We start from the raw sequence: 18,705 nt of genomic DNA on the forward strand, positions 1-18,705 counted from the left end.
TTAACATCCCCAACTGATTCGTCTGGATTTCTACCTTCTCGTAGAAGGAAGGAACTTTCTTGGAAGAAAATTCCTCGCTATGTCAAATCCTGTCCCCTCACTCATATCTGACCTGCCTGAAGAACATGTGGTTTCGCTTCCACAACTGGGCAGACTACAGCTAGAGGCAGACTGGATTGTCAAATGGTTTGAGAAGCATAGCGATGGAAACCAGTGGATTGTGGTGCTCGGTCTGTCAACAGCAACGATTGAGACACTCACAAGCGACCGCGGCGGTCTTGATCGAGTCGCCTATCGATTCCAGTGGGAAGGTACGACCGGCCTCATCAAGATCATTGCCGGAGTAGGGCATGGAGTCGTTACAGAACAGTTCACTGCGGTAGTTCACGATCAACTAAGGACTATGGGCCTCCCCCGTAGAGACTTTGCTTGGTTTCGATCCACAACTTACCGATTCGGGACGAATAAGGGCAAAGAAGCAGACAAGGCGTATTCGCCCCCATCTCGTTACGCACGACCGATTCGAAACGGTGGGTACCCAACACTCGTTATTGAAACAGGTGTGTCGAAATCGCTTGGCCAACTTCGTCAAAATGCACGGAAATGGTTTGCGGATTCCGGAGGTGACGTTCGAATCGTCGTTCTCATCCATATGAGACATAAATTTGTCTCCTTCGAGAAGTGGCAGTTGGCCCCGAGCGAGGCTTCCCGTCCGCTAACTCAGAGTCATATCGATACCCTCTGCTCACACACCCCCAACATTCCGCCGCTGATCAGACAGCCGGCACAACTTCAGCAAGCTTATTGTGCCCATCAAGTTGATATCACCGCGAGCACTGCTGCGGGAATGCCGAATGCTGTAACTGGGGCTCCTATGGTCCTTCCCTTCATTGCAATCCAGGATCGTCCCCCAGGTCCAGGAGAGGGGAACATTGTGATAGGGCCACAAGCATTCGATGAGATGACATACTTGTTACTCTGATTCGAAGAACGTGGTCCACCGCCGTTATTGAGGCCGTTCTTCGCTTCGCTGTTACTTTCTCCTTCTCGTCTTCTGTTTTTAGATTCTTTTCAGAAGGTCATATCAATACCTTCTTTTTACCAATCATGACATCCATGGATGGATACGTATGTAGCGATAAACAGGAGTACTATCGGTTTGCAAATAGATACGCAACTGGAAATTGCCCTGCCTTCTTCATCTTGTGGGTCAATTCATCCTCCTCACGTTCCAGGCTCTTGATGCTGGCCTTCAAAGATTTCCGCTCCTTCTTCATGGTCTTGATGACCCATCGCAGTGCCTTCAGCTTTTTCCTTGGTGTCGTTTCAACGGTTCGCGGGCTTTTCAAAAACCTGTATCGGGACTTTTGCCCAAGCCAGTGGCAGTTTGTACAGTGCTTATGACCCGGCACCAGGACGCAGGATATGACATGGCTGGACTTTGTCTTCTTTCCAGCGGCGTGTGCCAGTAGAGCTTCGGCATTTGCTAGAAGGTATCCCACCTGATAACCAAACTGTACCCCATTCAAGATGTGCTGATCGCCCCCTAACCGCAATATTGGCTCTCTTCTCAACTTCATCTTGTGGAGACGGTATATGAGGCTTGATGGCTTCTTGGTCGAGTTCTCGGCACGGGGCCACATGCACGCCATGGCCCTGTTGGCCCAAAAAGCTGGCGGCCCCTCAACAACTTGTGCTGTGCCGTAAACTGGGTCTTGTGCAGTGGGGGCATCGTGTGGTAAGATGAGATCGGATTGGTGCGTCGATTCCATCTCTGTCGGAAGGTGTCCGTCGGAAAGTCAGCGATATATTTTATCTCAGGCTTCATGAGACTCACCTTTCCTGGGTTAGATGTAAATTCTGATAAAGGTTGAAGTCAGGCGATATATGCAGAGAGACTGCAGATATGGCTGCGATCTACATTGCACTTATACAGACATATACTTGCCTCGGTTGGAAGCTCGAGCAGCCAGCTTCGAGTACTTTGCATGGCAGTTGGAGCGAACTGTAGGAGGTTGTTGTGCGACATATCTGTGTTTGTGGTATAGTACTCAGTATGCAATTGCATAGTCCGAAGAGCGTTATAAAGCGTGGGACTCACTGCATGTGCTACGGAAGATTTGAGGCAGCAAATGTAAGTGCTAAGAGCGAATAAAACGCGATAAATGTTCGATGTGCGCATTCAAGAGCGTCGTCAACGGTGGATGTATAGAGGCTGGTTCACAGAGGTATATGAATAGAGAGTGAGAGTAGAGAAAATGCATGAATGATATTGTAGAGATGAAATGTGGGAATAACTTCAAGTTTGATACTGGTAAGTTTCCAGCATCTGATTGCCCTTTCCCTCACTTCAATAAAGATATACATATATATGCTACCTACCCTTCTTCCTCCATTTCCTCCTCTTGATGCTACATGCTACCAGGGAGACGAAGGGGGAAGAAACTCCTAATATTCAAACTAGGAAAGCAAAGCCCTTTTATAGAGGCCTACATTGGAAAACAAGCGCTCAGTCTGCCACCATAACAAGGCATCTATGTAGGATGGGATGATCTCAAGCCCTCCTTATTCATCTGTCATCTACTTACGATCAGATGAAAAACCTCTATAACCTTTCTTCATCACGTCAGCATACGAATGTTTCAAGGAACCGTTTCGGGTCATGCTTGGGAGTTTCTCCGTGAAGGGTCTGTGTCTGGAGCTGGCCTATGGTCTCCTTAAGCAAACGCTGATACACCGATTGATAAAAGCTACAGAGGGTGCAAGGGATGGGCATATATTGTCTATTGTAAAACACTCTAGACGAAGCCAAAATAACTCAAGGCGTGTTCCCGAATATTATGTTGTGAATAGAAGATGATGTATGTCGATGCCACCGCATCACTGCCCAATGCAAATCAGAGCGCGCAGATGAGCTTGAAAAATTATTTATTCGAGTCTTAAAGTACTAAGCCCATTTCAAGACCAACGATGTAAGAATTAAATGGGAAACTAGTTAAGCTAAGACGAAACTGCCAGGGGTTTTGCCTGAACCCTTTGCAAGGTTATGTTGCAACATTAGGCTTATAGTTTCAAGCCCTACCCCGGCTAATATTTCTATTACATATGTTGTACGGAGTACTCCGTACTATACCTGTCATGCTCGATATGAGTATCAATTTCATATTAAAAGGATGGATCCAGCACAATCCAATTTCCACTCTTCCATCTATCCATTTGCATGATCCATCATGTCCTTAATCAAGGTGATACAAATAGGCTGCAGGCACACTCTCGCAGACATGCATGTCTTCCTTTTCGTAACTCAGTATTGGGCCCCAAAGCTCAAGTCAGGCAGGAAAGTCGGATTACCCTTCGAACTCCGGGATTGGTAGTCAAGAGTAAGTCTAGGTTGTAGGTTCTGTGTTAGCGCCCACCAGCACACACACGCAGGAATCTCTTGCATCTGCATGCACAGTCGGTCATGTGAAAAGCCACCTGGCCCTGGTCTGGAAGGTGATCTGACGGTATTTTTTTAAGATTTCTTCGTTATAAATATTGAATACTTGATGTTCGAGGCCCGAACTCTATGTATAGTTTGGCCACTAGCTGCACGAATTGATGCAGGATAGAAAGTTTACGCATACGGAGGACTCCGTAGTTCATGGGTCTGAGTTGGCTGTGTGATGATTCGCATTGCAGAGACGGGATTCCTGCAGGGGATTCAATAGCGTGGGATTGGAGGGTATTTTCATAATTCGATTGCCGAATGGACCTGGGATCCCTGCAATTCTCGTCCTACGAGTTCGCGGGAAAAAAGAAAAAGGAAACAAGGATATCTTCAAGATCACATACTCCATACATACGGAGTGGACGGAGTAGTAGTAATCCCCTTAGTAAAAGTACCCCAGCCAAAGTGGAATAGTAAGCCCTCGTGGGGGTGGCTTGGCATATCCCACTTCTCATCTTGAAGTCTCCTTAATTCCCCTCTTCAATATATAACTGTGGACAGTGTACTGACGGAGGACCAGCGACTCCGACGATTTGCCTTGACTACCTAGGTAGTTCTGCAATCGACTTGAATTGGACGTGAACACGAGTGAACCGTTTTATGCGAGCCTAACATCTCTCACCCCTCTCCTCAATTCCCAAATAGCGGTGTCCACTCTGTCACCGATCGGCATGTCTGAAATTCAGAGGTGGACGGTCAATGAGGTCGGTATTCCATGCTATTCGCCATTGCCTGATTCGCTTGGTCTTTTTGTTTTTTTGTTTTTTTGTTTTTTTTTTCCCTTTTTTTCCCCCTCCCCTGTTCTCGTGTCGGTCAGACGTGACGACGATTATTCTCCCCAGCCTGTCACAGAACAGGAAAAAAAGGGAAAAGAAAAAGAAATATACACCAATCACAGACAGCTAACTTTATTAGCCCTACCTTGACATCCCAGGTACACTACTCGAAGGCCCCTTTTACGATGTGGCCAACAATGAGTTCCGTTTCGTGGATATCTGGGACCACAAGCTCTATCGACTGGACTTGGCAAAGGGTCCTGAGTCCTTGAAGGTCATTGATACCGAGGTCTCTCTTGGGTGGGTTCCCAACCGTTCGCATGGGAAAAGGAAATTCTTGCTGACGGGAAAAAACCACGTGGACTTTTAGCGTGACCGCTAATATTGCCAAAACGTCCAATCAGCTGATTGTTGCGGCCAAATATGGATTTGCCCGGCTGGACCAGACTACCGGGAACCTCTCCTATATCCATGATACCCATGAGCTTTGGGGGAAAGATGAGGGGAAAGCAGAGAGGTGAGCGTAAAAGGGAGTTTAAGAAAAAAAAAATCATCCAAGTCCAACTAACATAAACCATCTGTTACAAAATGTAGAATGCGTTTCAATGATGGCGCAATTGACAGCCAAGGCCGATTTTGGGCCGGAGCGATGAACGACCCGAAGATCAAGAAACCAGAAGCAGAAGGAGTTCTATTCAGACCAGACCCAGATCAGACTGTGCACCACATGCTAGCACCGGTGACGATCCCCAACGGGATCGGATGGAACCTGACCGACGACGTGATGTACCTGACGGATTCGCCCACAGGCAAGATCTTTGCCTTTGACTTCGATGCGACCAGCGGCGCGATCAGCAACCGTCGAGTGCACTTCGATATTGGCAATGCACTCGAGCCCGATGGCTTTGCTATTGATGTCGAGGGCTGCATCTGGAGCGCTATCTACGGCGGCGGAAGGGTACTGCGCATTTCCCCGGCCGGAAAGGTTATCGGTCAGATCGATCTCCCGACGCGAAACGTGACCTGTCCAGTCTTTGTTGGTACCGAGTTGTTTATTACTACTGCCAAGGATGACCGTGACGATGACCACCTGCCGCAGTCGGTTAGGTACGGCGGCCGGGTTTTCAGGATCGATGTTGGGATTCGTGGCGTGCCTAAGAATGAGTTCCGGTTTCAGGACTAGGGTATGATGGATTTGTGTTTCGTGTGCATCAGACATCCTGGTATACATACTTCATAGTACATGGTACGGAGTGTTCCGTACATACATAGCACATACATACTGCCGTACATGCTTAGTTTGATTCTTGGTCTATTCTTATTCTACTCCGTACTTCGGCCGCATCCTGCAACGTACATGTGCATCGAGCAGCAGGATCAATGGTGCATCACTAGTACTTTGGGCTTCCCGCGCCGAAAATTCAGCCCAAAAGGCGGTACGAAGTAGTGGTCATCGCATTCACAGGAAGAGAAAAAAAGTTCTCAAAGACGCACTCGACAAATCCGGATATGCAGTGTGAAGCTGAGTGTGGATCGATGATCAGCAAACGGGCGAGCACGCCGGTCCGCGCTGTCATTGTCCGAAAACCTGGGTTGGGGTACGGAGTAGGCTTCCACTGCAGCCCACGCAAGGGACAAAAACCCAGGTTTATAGATCGAATCAGCTTCCGCATTTCGATCTCACATCATGTCGACCATATACTCCATACATGCTATTATGCTATTGTTGTAGAACCTTCCCCTGATTTCCGTCCGATTTCAAACTCGGCTGGATTTCGGTCAAGGCTAACGCGTGGGCACCAGCACCGCCTCTTTGATTTGGGGGGATCCGCCCTGCAGGGCACAGGCACAGAGTGATGTATTTCGATGTGCTGTGTTTTTGTGCTTTTCCGAGGAGTATGCGTGTGGGTTGATTCAAAGGGGGAAGATCTACCGAACTTGCCAACGGGAGATGTCCTCGGAATCTAAGTTAGACAAAGCTATTCTTTTGCTTTTTTATGGTAAATGCGGTTGCAGCGGACAAAAGCGGTTGCAGCGGACACGAGATAATCGGTGATCTATGCGGTGAAGAGACAGCAGATCATGAAAAGGGGGTATCCACTTCTTTTGAAGTGAAGTCTAGTGAAAACTGAAAATTGAAAAGAAAAAAAAAAGAACCAGTTATCGATGAATCCATTCTCCCGGATCTCTTTTTAACTTCTCCGTTTCTGCACAATTCAAATAGTTCGATGACACGCATCCGACCCAGGCCTGGGGAGGGATCTTGGGGTCTCGGTGGAAGACTCAAGACAATATAGTCGAGGAACGGTGGTTTGAGATTGCAAGCCACAAGTTGACAGAGCAAACAGCCCTACTCTACGGAGTAAGGAGTGGGAAGAAGAGAGAAACATGTGCTTCCAAATCCTCCAGTATTTTAGCCCCATATTCGATTCAACCAGTCAAAATTACTGGATGTATCAGACCGCAATTGTCTTTCAGCTATGGACGATGATTCGTTCAAAAAAAAAAAAAGCAAAGGAAAAAGAAAAGAAACACACAATAGCGGGTACTCTGCTGCAGCAAAAGACTGACAGCTCCCCTTCAAACTCTGTCGGAAGCGACCTCGGGTCTTGTGCATGACAACACATCCAAAGAAGATCTATCGCAAATATTTTGTAAGCGCCTACTTACCCACTTCTGGAGTACAGAGTACGGAGTATGGAGTATGGAGTAGGGAACACTCAGATCAGAATCCGCGGAGATCACGGAACAATTCCGACAATGCCTTCTCATGGTCGAAGGAGGATCAGCAACAGATGTGAGTGCCAAGAAGAGGCGCTTCAGCTGCGCCAGCAGGTCGCCTATCTTTATGGGCCTGTCTTATGGAGTCAAATTATTTTCCATTTCAAGAACCCACTTTAGTGCAGTGTCTTTCGACTGGACACTAAAGCGATCTCCGCTGCTTATTTGAGGGTTGCCACGCGGAGTCTTTATCCCGTGACTTACAAGCTTGAAAGCCTCTGGGAAATAGAGCTATCCACATGGGTTTCTTATGCAGCTCACATCGTGAGACTAGGGGAATCCCGGATCCCTTTCCGCCTGGTCCGATCGTGGAGCATAGCATCAAATCCGAGGTGATAGAGAACGAGAGTTGTCACCGGTAACCAGGTGACTGTTTACTTTTTCTTTTCCACTGTTTCGAATGACATCATTTTCAGCGTCGTTGGCTATCATCGTCACACCAAAGGGTGAAACGAAGTGATTTTTTTTTTTTTAAGTTGATGCTGGGTTCTCCAACGTCGGGTTCTCTGCGTTACCCTGTTCAATGACGTCAAATAAATATCAAGTTATATGTTATAGAATGTACTCGGTACTCCGTACGGAGTAGTGAAGCAAAAGTTCTAAAGATCGACTATTTACTACGGAGTAGAGGAACGCGCGGAAGTGTTCCCAGTTACCCCTAACGGTCAACGGCCCCTTTTGCCGGGACACGGGGAAGATTTGGTGATGCACAACATACATTTCCCAAACTTTGACAGGAATTTCCTTTCTTCCTTTCTACCTTTTTATTATTAATTTATATCCCCTTTTCCAGATTATTACGGAGTACGGAGTATAGTCTACTAGTTTCCCCAAGCACCAAACTCTCGGAAATTGACAGGACCAGGCTACCAGGCTTACCAGGCAACTATTGGGGATTGCCTGATTAACTATACCGGAGTCGGTATAGATCGGACTAGGAAATGGAGACATAGTTCGTTTCTCATTTCATTTCATATTGTGCGTCATCTTAAGAGAAGGAACTTTCTGGATTCCCTTGTACTATCCACCTTTGACAAAGTCCCAAACCTTCCAAGGTTGACTCTTTACGGGAAATCAGAATAAATACGATATAGTTGGATAAATACAGAACGGTAAAAAGGGCAAAAAGGGAAAAAAAGAAAAGATACAAAAAAGACAAAAAAGAAAAAGAAAAAAGAAAAAAAGCTCGTCTCCACTTGTCCCTGTCCATGTCCATGGTGACGGCGCCGCACACTTGCAGCTCCCGATGATTCGTGCTGTGCATGACGATCGCTTTCCCCGGGTACTTAGGTTGAGATATTAAAGGACATGGCTGGATTGGGTAATTGCCGATAATAGGGGGTGATATCAGTCCATTAGACATTGTATTGGACATATTAGACCTATTGGACATATTCTATATTCAATGTCTCTATTTCTATTTCTATTTCTATTTCTGTTTCTGTTTTCGTTTCGTTTCTTTTTTTTTCTATTTTAACCTAAACTATTATCTAAATAAAAATAACTAAAATGTGAAAAAAACCCAAATGTAAAAAACGTAAAAAAACAAAAATAAAAAAAGAAGCCCAATACTCTGGGGTTAGACTTAGACTAGGAGATGCCCAACTATCCAAACTGGGTCGGACAGAGAGACAACTAAGTTGTCTTGGAGCCATCCAGACCAGGTGATGGATCATTCTCTCACCGCTGCTAATATTTCAACGGCTCTTCCTCTTAAGCTTGTCTTTTCCTTCGGTTTCTGACTTGGTCACTTTTTTTTTATCCTAGCTTTTGTTTAAGGGCCTCGGATCTTTTCCGCCCCATCTTCCTAGCTTTTCTAGCTTTTCTAGCTTCCTTAGCTTCCTTATATTATCTTCGATTCTCCAATTGAGAGAATCGAGTCTCTTGTTCTATATATTCTTACTATCTTATTCACCGTGGCTGCCCTAGGAATCAGTGTGTTGAACGCACCATATTTGGGCTCACATTCACCCAACCTGTCACTTTATTCTGATCGGTATCCATCACCTTCACCCTCCCTCTCTCACACTCCTCGAGAGCCCAGCGACGAGGAGAGAGGGGGGTTTCGGTCATGCCCTAACTCCCGCCCCGTCGTGGGAGATTCGGTTCCTATGTCGCAGGATTCTCGACGTGCAGGTTCATTGTCCAGAGATGTGGCTCAAACAGATGACCGTGCGAGTGACAATGACCGTGCATTTACAACCCGAAATCCTGTCCGCGGCCGCCTAATCGACCTCGACCCCAGTCATGGCATCCGTATGGGCCCGTGGAACCACCACTGGAATCTATCTCATCGCGACCCATTGGTGTCCATGCCATCTTGAATCATCCACAGGCAACGGCAGAGCCACTGAGCCTACCGGGTCCATCTTCCTCACCTCGTCCCCAAGGGACTTCGCCCATCCGCTCAGGATATGCGATGACCTCGCAGCCGTTATCCCCGAAGTCCCATCCACGGCCTTTGATGAATCCAGCATCGCCTTCGGCGCGGTTCGTTGGGAGCGGCAGGGCTTCTGGTCAGTCAAGTGTTGCACAGTCACCGCTAGTTCCCCATGAACCGTTGACGGGCCCACGCGTGCCTGTCACTAGTCCGCCTCTGCCCCTGGAGACGGGACTACGCCCAATTGAACCTCTCACTGGCACTCAGCCTCCGTTGACCTCGCTGCATTCTACAACCGGTCTGCATTCCAGGCAAACCAGTGCCGGCCGAGGGCCTCTCACCAACCCAAATTCCCAAGAAACGAGTCCTAGCACGCCTCATTCAACTTTCAGCCCCTATGGCCGTGCATCCCCAGCAGTGGCCAGTATCTCCCTCGCACAAAGCGCCGCATCATATGCCACTGCGCCTTCATATATGACGGTGGACCCTCTAGCCCGACCCATCCCCGCAACAAAAGGCCCAAGACCCCAACCCGAACCAGCCCCCCACACGAGCCGGAACACCACAGAGTAGCCCGCTCCCATTGGGAATGATACCATGCGTACTAGACATGCGGTCCGGCTCCTCCAGCCAAGCCGAAAAGCGCAAAGCGAACAGCGACGCCTCACGACGGTTCCGCAATCGCAAGCGTAACGAAATGCAACTCGAGCAGCGGCTCAACGCACAGCAAGAAGAGATCCAGCGCAACGTAGAAACAGTCCGTCGGCAGAGCGAGGAGCTCCGCTCCTCGTCCAGCAACGAGACCACTACCGCTCCGAGCGAGACTTCTACCGCGACCACCTAGGCCGCACAATGTCCCTAAGCGCCTTACCGCCAAGACCCTCTTCGCCACGCTCCGCCCAACCAACCCTCCTCCCCGCATCCGAACCGGGCTCCACGTCTTGGTCGGGCGCCGATGCTGCCCGATCCGCTTCAGGCACACAGCCCACTTCGGCCGCTCCACAGGGAAGAATGCCCGACTCGGCTCAGTCCCAACCTGCTTGGCCTGCAAGTCCTCCGTATTCTTCAACCCCCGTTGCACCCGCCGGACGGGCGGTTGCTGGCCCGCCTTCAGGGTCGCCGTCGGTTACTGGGGGTCCGCTGCCTCCACTGCAAGGGTCGTGGTCACGTCCTTGATATGAGTTTGTTCGGCTGTCGAATCAAAGAAAATTATCATTTCCTTCTCTCTTGTCTTTTTCTCCCTATCCCTTACACTCTTAATCTCCCCTACCTCGTGTGCTACTGCCACCAGGAAAGAAAAACAAGCGGTCACTGGCATGACCGCTCGAAGGTGGTCTATACTCCTTTAGTGATGTGGTCTACTCCGAAAGTGCCTCTTCCTTTAGGCTGGGTGTGTATAACTATCTGCATTTCTTCCTTTCGAAAGACTTCCCGCAAAAGTAAAATCTATACCTTTCTGTCGTTCATTATATTACCCTGTTTTCGTCACATACTGTCTGTCTGATTTTTCTCGCTATTTTTGTGTATGGATTGCACAGCGGTGATACCTCCATTGGCGATGTATTGAATCATTTTTGTTGAAACTGGAAGATATATCTTGAAAACTGGAAATTCAAAGCCCAATATGAATATTTTCAGCATCTAATTCTCGCAATTGCTGCCTAAACACCTGGATGCCACTATCTTACGGCTCGATCGCCGAAACTGTCTAGATGTATGTACCTACATAGGTAGGTACCTGTGTATATTTAAGACAAGACAGCACTCGGACCGAAGTTCTCAAAAAGCTTAGCCTGCAATGTTACTCTGAGACATACCTTGGTCCGATCCTCGGAAGTGATTGGTTGATCTGTGATAGACCGAGACCCGGCGAACCTTGGAAGGTCGACAGGTGGTACGGGGTGATTCATATGACATCATGAGCATATATAGTTTCTGCGTTCTAATTCCTGAATTCACATGTTTACTTCGAGACTTGGGCAACTGAAGCACAATCGAGATGGGTAGGACGTACAGATAATATGTTCACAGGTGCTAGGTACACTAGTTCAGCTCAACCCAAGTATCTTCACATTTTAGTCATGCACTGTCGGACTAGCAATTCTCAGTCTCCGGCTTAACACCGACATTCCACCGTGACGGTGATCGAGGGCTTATATCCGACTTGCAGTATCATATATCATTGAGTAGATATAGTATATGAAGTGCATTATACTCATAGTAAAGTAGTCAATTCCTGTCTCCGTGATTCGACTCCATCCTAGCTCTTCGCCAGCCCTTTCACAACAAACTGAGCAACTACGACAGCATGTCTCAACACATCATCCTTATCACAGGCAGACCACAAACTAAAAGCCAAACCTTACTCCGGGAACCTAACTCTATCCAGGCGCGAACCCAGGCGTCGGCTACGCAACCGCTCAAATCCTAGCCGGTCACCCAAACCACCATGTAATCCTAGCCTGTCGAGACCTCCAAAAAGGCCAACAAGCACTCTCCCAATTCCGAACCAAAAAAACTCAAGGGGACTCTATCTCTACTGCAGCTAGACGTGGAAGATGACGCCTCCATAACGCAAGCGGTGCACACCGTAGACGAACAATACAACCGCCTCGACATCTTAATCGGCAACGCCGGCTCCGCCGCATCCAACAGCACCGGCCGCGCCAGACTGAACCAGATTTTCTCGACGAATGTGATTGGCGCAACACTGGTCTCAGAGGCTTTCATCCCCCCCTCTTCAGATCAGAAAACCCCTATCTGGTCCAAGTCTCCAGTGCTCTGGGGTCAATGAAACTGGCGACTGATTCCAGCAGTGGTGTTTATGCTACGGCTTTGGATGAGTACCGCGCAAGCAAGGGCGGCGTTGAATAAGATTACTGTTCAGATACACAAGCGGCTGCATAGTCGTGGTCTGCGGGTTTTTGCGTTCTGCCCTGGTTTTGTGAGGTCGAATTTGATGGGCGAGAATGAGGCCGCTGTTAGTGAGTATGGGGCACCTGGGAATCCGTTGGTAGAGAGATTTTGCGGATTGTTCTTGGTGAGAAGGATGGAGATGCTGGTGGGTTTGTTAATAAGGATGGTTCGTATCCTTGGTAGATGGTGGTTAGGATGATGGATTGTCTTCAAGTGACTCCTGAATATTCTGTAGATTTAGTATCTATTCATGGTTAATGAATGAAGTCGTTTGTACGGAGTCGTATATGGAGTAGATGAAGATTAAATTTCTCGAGCAATGTGATTGGCTCCTGAAGTTCCGGTGGAAGTTCCCCCTTCTCCGGTGGAAGATGGGCGTCCACTCACCGCAATTTTCCAGCAGCTTTGAGTCTCGATTTGAAAGGTCGGAACCAGGAACAGCCAATTATCACCATGAAAATCCATCGGATCCTCAAAAATGCGGGGCCCCGACTTTCCCCACGGATGACGCGGATGAGTCTCGTATCCCCTTCATATTAAGGGCAATCCTACAACACAGCGTTGTACAACATACAACATAAGTCTGGCTAAGAAGACAGGAGCCACGACCACCGCTGGGGTGTATCGAGTGCCGACAGTTAAAGGCCCGGTGTGAAACCGACCTCGGTTCACGTGCTTATCGCAATCAATCAAGTTCTTCCCACTGTGTCCCCAAGAATCAAGGTAAATATTCCCTACCTATAGAGGTTACCCTAGCGCTAATCCCTTTAGCAGCAAAGGAAGAAGCAACCGGAGTCCGTGCCGATGGATCTCCCATCTTCTCTTAGTCTACTGGAGGCGTTCTCCAATGCCGAGGATGTAGATCGGTTGGACAGGGCGGGGATGATCCAGGTAGGACACATGTGCCAAGCATATACTCCTGATCTCCGCATAAGTAGTCGCTGATATTGCTAGATCTCTTTGGGCAGTTCATCGCATCGGGGATTAAGCCGATATCTGGTCAACCACACATGACCTTGACGCACAATGTGCCCCAGACATATCCCTTGGACAGTTATCTTACGACGATAAACGAGCTGCTCTCGCCGCGGACCCCGGATCTTATTCTAGGGGAGCATAACCTACCGTTCGAACTGCAGCGAACTTTCGAAGCGCGGCTGCCGAATCTCTCCGAAGAAAGTAAAGAATATCTACAGTTGAAAGGGGCTCTCAGAATAGTTTCGATCGACCTTCGGAATGAGTTGCTCGCGGCTTATATCAAATATGTTCATCCTCTCCTACCTGTCATTGATTTGCAATGGTTTTTATTAAATGTCATGGTCGAGGATGAATCCCGGTTCCCGAGCCCGCTTCTTCATCAAGCTGTCATGTTGGCCGGCAGTGCATTTATTGAGCAGGAAACTGCCGTCAAAGCCGGGTTCTCATCACGGAAAGCATTGCGAAGGACATTATTTGGGCGAGCCAAGGTAAGATATCTGGAGAAGACAAAAGCCACGGCAAGTCGAGACTAATTCCGGTTCTATCATCAGCTTCTTTATGAATTCGAGACCGAACCAGACGCATATACCCAGATCCAAGCATTACTGCTCATGATGCAGTGGCATGGAAGTGGGAGTGGCCACAAAGACCCGACATACTGGTTTGATCTCGCATACTCCACAGCACAGCGCGTTGGTCTTCTTGGGAGTTTAGAAACAGGTAGCTTTTCCCACAAGCACAGGCTGTGGTGGTGTCTCTATGTGCGCGACCGTGTTCTCTCCCTCGGTTTCCGTCGGCCACTACGAATCCCAAACAGCGATGTCACAATGTCGTTACTGGACTCTACGAGATACTATTCCTCCGAACTATACCATGAACTCGTGCTGGTTATGTTGGGAGAAGCATCCGCCATGCTCAGCTGGGAAAATCAAGAGCGAATGATGCTTCTATTCATTCAGGAGATTAAGCTTGCTCATTGCGTGGGCGTCATCATCAATCTTCTTTACCAAGATGCTTGGTCGCCGTCGCCGTCGGGGGATGTGAATACTCCATGGTGCCAAAGTCGAATGTATCTCAGGCTGCCATAATTGGATGCGAACAGCTCCTGAAGGCCTGGATCCAGGACCTTCCTGCCCCGGCACATTATTTCCCGCCATCACTCTTGCGCGATTGTCATGCAGAGTCGCCGGAGATTGTCCTCCTCGTCCACCAGGCTTTCCTTTATCTCCTCCATCTCACTGCGATGTCCATACTCTATCAAGCTGCGTCGAGAAAAGGAGATGGTATCCAGACAACCCTTATCTCGGAAATGAGAGGCTTGACTTTGCAAGTCAGTGAGATTCTCAATGAGCTGCATGACTGCAGGATGCTTCATTTTCTCCCTGGAAGCACTATTACTATATTGATTATTATTCTGGAGGCAAGCCTTCCTGACCTGAAGGTCTCGGATGATATTGTGAGGATGCAGGCTATGTCGAACTTGTATGCTTGCGAGGAAGCAGCTGGGCATTTACTACAAACATACCCTGCGGCTGAGATTGTTCTCTCACAGGCGCAGAATGCTCGAGGGCACCTCTTGGGCTTGACCGTAACTTGATCGATTAAAAGCATTTAGTCATTTTAGCGTACAAACAATGAAAGGAATCGATATACTATCTAATTATGTTTTGGCGGCAAAGACTAAATTCGGTTTCCCGCGGTTATTCGGCCATCCCGAAGTTGCGGGGACCCCAGTACTACCCCAGTTCTAACCCCAGTGACACATGTGGATAGATATAGGCCTGGATATTTGGACTCTTGCACAGAATTGGCCAAACCCTATCTTGGTATATTTATGGAGCAAGAGACCAGTCTGTTGCAAAAACCACTCCGCACACCGCGAGCATGTGACAGATGTCGCCGCCAGAAACTCAAGGTAGATTCCTTCACGCCTCCGCCCCCCTAATTTGAATCTATGGTTTTGACAGCGTTCGTATAGTGCGACAGCTCACGTCCCTGTGTGCTCTGTACTCGCGCTGGACATAAATGCGAGACATCCCAGCGCGCAGCGAGACGGAGTCGCAGACAAAACCCAAGGGGCAGAGATTTGCATGTGAATTCCAAAATACACAAAGCAATCGCACCAGCGACACACAAAAATTCCAATCTCTCACATGATACTGAAGGATCCGAGATATCTTATGCCCCAGAGACCTCAACCTCCTATCCGGAGCGCTCTCCGAAAGAGCCGCAGTCCGGTGCTAATGCTTCAGCTATTGACTTCGCTAGACGAGTCTTCAACGAGGAAGAAGCAGGCCGGACCTTAACCGGTGCATCGATCCCTGGTGATACGGGAGATCCTACATTGGACAACTCATTATGGCATTTGACAGAGGTAGAGCTTCCTCCAGAGGCCGTGATGTTAGCCTTGATCGACGTCTATTTCGACCGAATGCAATGGTTTATCTTGCTGTTCCATGAGCCCTCATTCCGGCAGACTGCACGCAGGATAATCTCCCAGACTTCGTGGAGACGGCAAGATCTCAGTCCTACCATGGCTGTCCTGGCAGTGGCTATGATCGGGCTGAATTCTGCGCTTCCAGATCAGAGATGGCACGGACATAAATTGCTGCGAGAACACTCCGTTGACGGGAAGAAGTTGATCCATGGTTTGATAAATGAGATACGACGGAATCTACTCGATATCTCAATTGACTGCCGAATTGAAGCTGTCCAAGTTTGCTTCTTGGTGGCATCTTATTATGTTTATCATAGTTCGCCGAGTATTGCTTGGACTGTTTCGGGTATGGCTGTGAGGTCCGCCTATGCCCTCCGTCTTTATACGAAATCAGCACGATGTGAAAGTCCTGTTGTGGATGAGATCCGCTCTCGCTGTTGGAACCATGCTATTGTCGGTGACACGTTTGCGTCTATTATCTATGGGCGACCTTCGTCTATTGATACTGGACTCGTCGCTTTGCATTCACTCAGAGACATGGATGACCTAGCCATTGATCCACTTCTTCTGAAAAATGAGTGGATATCTGGCGATGGAATGCCAACAACGGCAGCTGGGTTTTTCGCGATGAAATATGAGATCTACAACATCATTCGACACATTCTTTCGCGGTTCCGTCGTCTCCAATTAAGGAAAGAAACAATAGAAGAAGACCTTCTGGCAATTGCAGAAGCCGCACAAGACTCGGAGGAACAATTAATCTCCTGGCGAAAAAGGGTTCCTCGATTGTTCGATTTCGAGTTTTGGAGCTGCGACAATCGCCTAGAGCAGTTCCAACAGCAAATCGAAGGGTTACCGCAACGCACTAAATATCAAGCAGAAACAATCATTTTGCAGGCTGCAACTCTCCAATTGACATACGATGGAGCTCTGATACAAGCTCATCGACCTTTACTTGAGCAGAAAATTACTGGTTCTTGCTCCCCCTTGGTGGTAGATGCAATCCACGAGTCATTGAGAGTGGCCACAACAGCTGCACTACGGATATCTCGCATTCCAGTCCTCCGTTTCAAGCATCATTTCGCCGAATCCTTCGCTTCTCTGCAACAATTTACTGCAGGAGTTATCCTTTGCATCCTGCCAACTAGCCAACCTTTTACTACAGCTGCGCATGAGGCCAAGGCGGGGATCATGCGTATCATCCATGCTAGCACAGCTTTGGGGCCCCACAATCGTATTGCCAAGCAGACTGCACAACTTTTAACGGAGTTGCTGAAAGTAACTATCGAGCGAGAGATGTCCGGTGCCTTGAGAGGTGGACTGGAGACGAATCTTCACAAGGATATAGAAAGGGGTGCCATTTCGAGTGTACAAGCGGCCCGTATAGACCATACTGGGCGTCATTCCCCGTCCTCACAAGATGTCCGCGATCATCCTCCAATGTCAACAAGTCACGCGCCGTCCCATTCGAGAGAGCCACCACACATGCCCCAAGCAACACACGACCATAGCGAAGCAAACAACCGACCAGTCCAAGCACCCGTCGAACCATCTGAATACCCGTCCGCGAATATCTTCGAACAACTTGACGATACATTCGGTGCCTTTGGTGAGCGTGAGTGGAGCCGAAGTTCGACTAATAATTAGAGAGCCAACTAACGTGTTGATAGTCATGTTCAATCTGATACCTGATGACCAAAGTAGTGCGTGGAACTGGGGACGTACGGTCCCATAGTGCAGGATCAGAACTATATGAACAGGCGGAGTCGATTTAATAGCTGGTCTACAGAGTTGAGGGCTATGAACGCTAGGAGGGCTAGTATCGGCGTGAGGAAATGGTTCAAAAAGGCCATTACTAGAAGGAGAAGCGTGGCGAAAACAAACCAGGAGAAAAGGCGTTCATGGTCCATTGTTGTGGCTTTAGAGAGACTGGAGCGCGGAGGAAGTACGGTCCCTGGGATTGAAAGCGAAGAGAGAATAACAGACTAGTTGCTATAGATATCTTAAAAGGGGAGGAGTTTTATACTAATACCAAAACATCTCTAGGATGTGACATATCACTGAATCAAAGAAAGCCACACTATATCTGGAGGGTAGCAACTGTGATCATCTCTTTGGTACCTCAAACTACCTAGGTATGTATCCATCTCTTGGTAATTGTGGATGTTATGGCTTTTTCCCCAAACTTCAGTTGATAAAGTAAAGTGGCAAAGGTCGGGCTTACCCTAGACAGCCCAAAATAGCGTGTATTATTATGCAGTGTAACTAAATTTATATTTGTCATTATGTTGTTAACTATGTGTCTATGCGTATGATGTAGATTGGAGCAGGGTCTGTTGTTCTAGTCTGCGTTATGCACGAACAGATATTGGACCGCATTGCATCTGCAAGTAATCAGTTTGTTGCATTGAGCTGTTTGCTACCTGTTTGGTGCTACACTAAGATGCAAGCGTTTGCTCGGGCAGTAACTTGCCAGTCCTTGCTTTGCCTCTATTTTGCCTGATTCCGTGTCGCTAGGAAGGGACCTAGATAGATAAATCCTAGATGAATCCATGGCAAAACAAGGGGTTCTGACCTCTACCAAGTCTATCTATCGATCTATCAACTGCACTGCCTCGTTTTCACGCCTAGATTATGGTAGATACCTACGAGTCTATATGGGTGAAAACACGACCCATGCCCTAGTATCTACCTGAGCACAAGTAGACTACGAGGAAGAGGCATAAGGACATGAACTTCACATTACGCAACCATAGCTGAGAGAGATGCGAGAAAATAGAACACAAGAAGAGAAACGTGGTATGAGATGCGGAAAACTCTGCCGAAAGACAGGATCCAGAAAGCCCATATCAAGATATCAATAAATTAAGCGTCATGAAAATAACAAAACATTATTTCCGTGCTTGTAGCAGAAAGAAAAAAGAGGCCATCGACACGCAATTCTATT

The 18,705-nt window shown here is 48.0% G+C and overlaps 7 protein-coding genes across 7 annotated transcripts; 6 read left to right on the forward strand and 1 right to left on the reverse strand.

The window, feature by feature from the left end:
- Nucleotides 1-79: 79 nt before the first annotated feature.
- N7519_002457 (uncharacterized protein) lies at nt 80-982 on the forward strand (the record flags this gene model as incomplete). Its single annotated transcript, XM_057289235.1, has 1 exon — nt 80-982. One exon carries the CDS (start codon nt 80-82, stop codon nt 980-982), a length of 903 nt encoding a protein of 300 aa, XP_057150437.1.
- Nucleotides 983-1,151: 169 nt separating this feature from the next.
- N7519_002458 (uncharacterized protein) lies at nt 1,152-1,772 on the reverse strand (the record flags this gene model as incomplete). Its single annotated transcript, XM_057289236.1, has 1 exon — nt 1,152-1,772. The coding sequence occupies one exon, from the start codon at nt 1,770-1,772 to the stop codon at nt 1,152-1,154; it is 621 nt and encodes a 206-aa protein (XP_057150438.1).
- A 2,389-nt stretch (nt 1,773-4,161) lies between these two features.
- On the forward strand, nt 4,162-5,449 carry N7519_002459 (SMP-30/gluconolactonase/LRE family protein; the record flags this gene model as incomplete). Its single annotated transcript, XM_057289237.1, has 4 exons — nt 4,162-4,194; nt 4,406-4,566; nt 4,637-4,783; nt 4,861-5,449. The coding sequence occupies 4 exons, from the start codon at nt 4,162-4,164 to the stop codon at nt 5,447-5,449; spliced, it is 930 nt and encodes a 309-aa protein (XP_057150439.1).
- Nucleotides 5,450-9,158: 3,709 nt separating this feature from the next.
- N7519_002460 (uncharacterized protein) lies at nt 9,159-10,271 on the forward strand (the record flags this gene model as incomplete). The annotated part of the gene is given in 3 exon segments (XM_057289238.1): nt 9,159-9,353; nt 9,383-9,907; nt 9,921-10,271. 3 exon segments carry the CDS (start codon nt 9,159-9,161, stop codon nt 10,269-10,271), a joined length of 1,071 nt encoding a protein of 356 aa, XP_057150440.1.
- Nucleotides 10,272-10,279: 8 nt separating this feature from the next.
- On the forward strand, nt 10,280-10,603 carry N7519_002461 (uncharacterized protein; the record flags this gene model as incomplete). The annotated part of the gene is made up of 1 exon (XM_057289239.1): nt 10,280-10,603. The coding sequence occupies one exon, from the start codon at nt 10,280-10,282 to the stop codon at nt 10,601-10,603; it is 324 nt and encodes a 107-aa protein (XP_057150441.1).
- An 823-nt stretch (nt 10,604-11,426) lies between these two features.
- Nucleotides 11,427-12,221, forward strand: N7519_002462 (uncharacterized protein; the record flags this gene model as incomplete). Its single annotated transcript, XM_057289240.1, is given in 3 exon segments — nt 11,427-11,430; nt 11,817-11,878; nt 11,889-12,221. The coding sequence occupies 3 exon segments, from the start codon at nt 11,427-11,429 to the stop codon at nt 12,219-12,221; spliced, it is 399 nt and encodes a 132-aa protein (XP_057150442.1).
- A 1,132-nt stretch (nt 12,222-13,353) lies between these two features.
- N7519_002463 (fungal specific transcription factor domain-containing protein) lies at nt 13,354-17,493 on the forward strand (the record flags this gene model as incomplete). Its single annotated transcript, XM_057289241.1, has 5 exons — nt 13,354-13,809; nt 13,873-14,361; nt 14,424-14,909; nt 15,300-17,373; nt 17,429-17,493. 5 exons carry the CDS (start codon nt 13,354-13,356, stop codon nt 17,491-17,493), a joined length of 3,570 nt encoding a protein of 1,189 aa, XP_057150443.1.
- Between the last annotated feature and the right edge of the window lie 1,212 nt (nt 17,494-18,705).

This window comes from Penicillium mononematosum, assembly GCF_028829835.1.
Source record: "Penicillium mononematosum strain IBT 11891 chromosome Unknown utg000002l:1.0-8112719.0:1.0-8118358.0, whole genome shotgun sequence".
In the NCBI taxonomy this organism is placed as follows: Eukaryota; Fungi; Ascomycota; class Eurotiomycetes; order Eurotiales; family Aspergillaceae; genus Penicillium; species Penicillium mononematosum.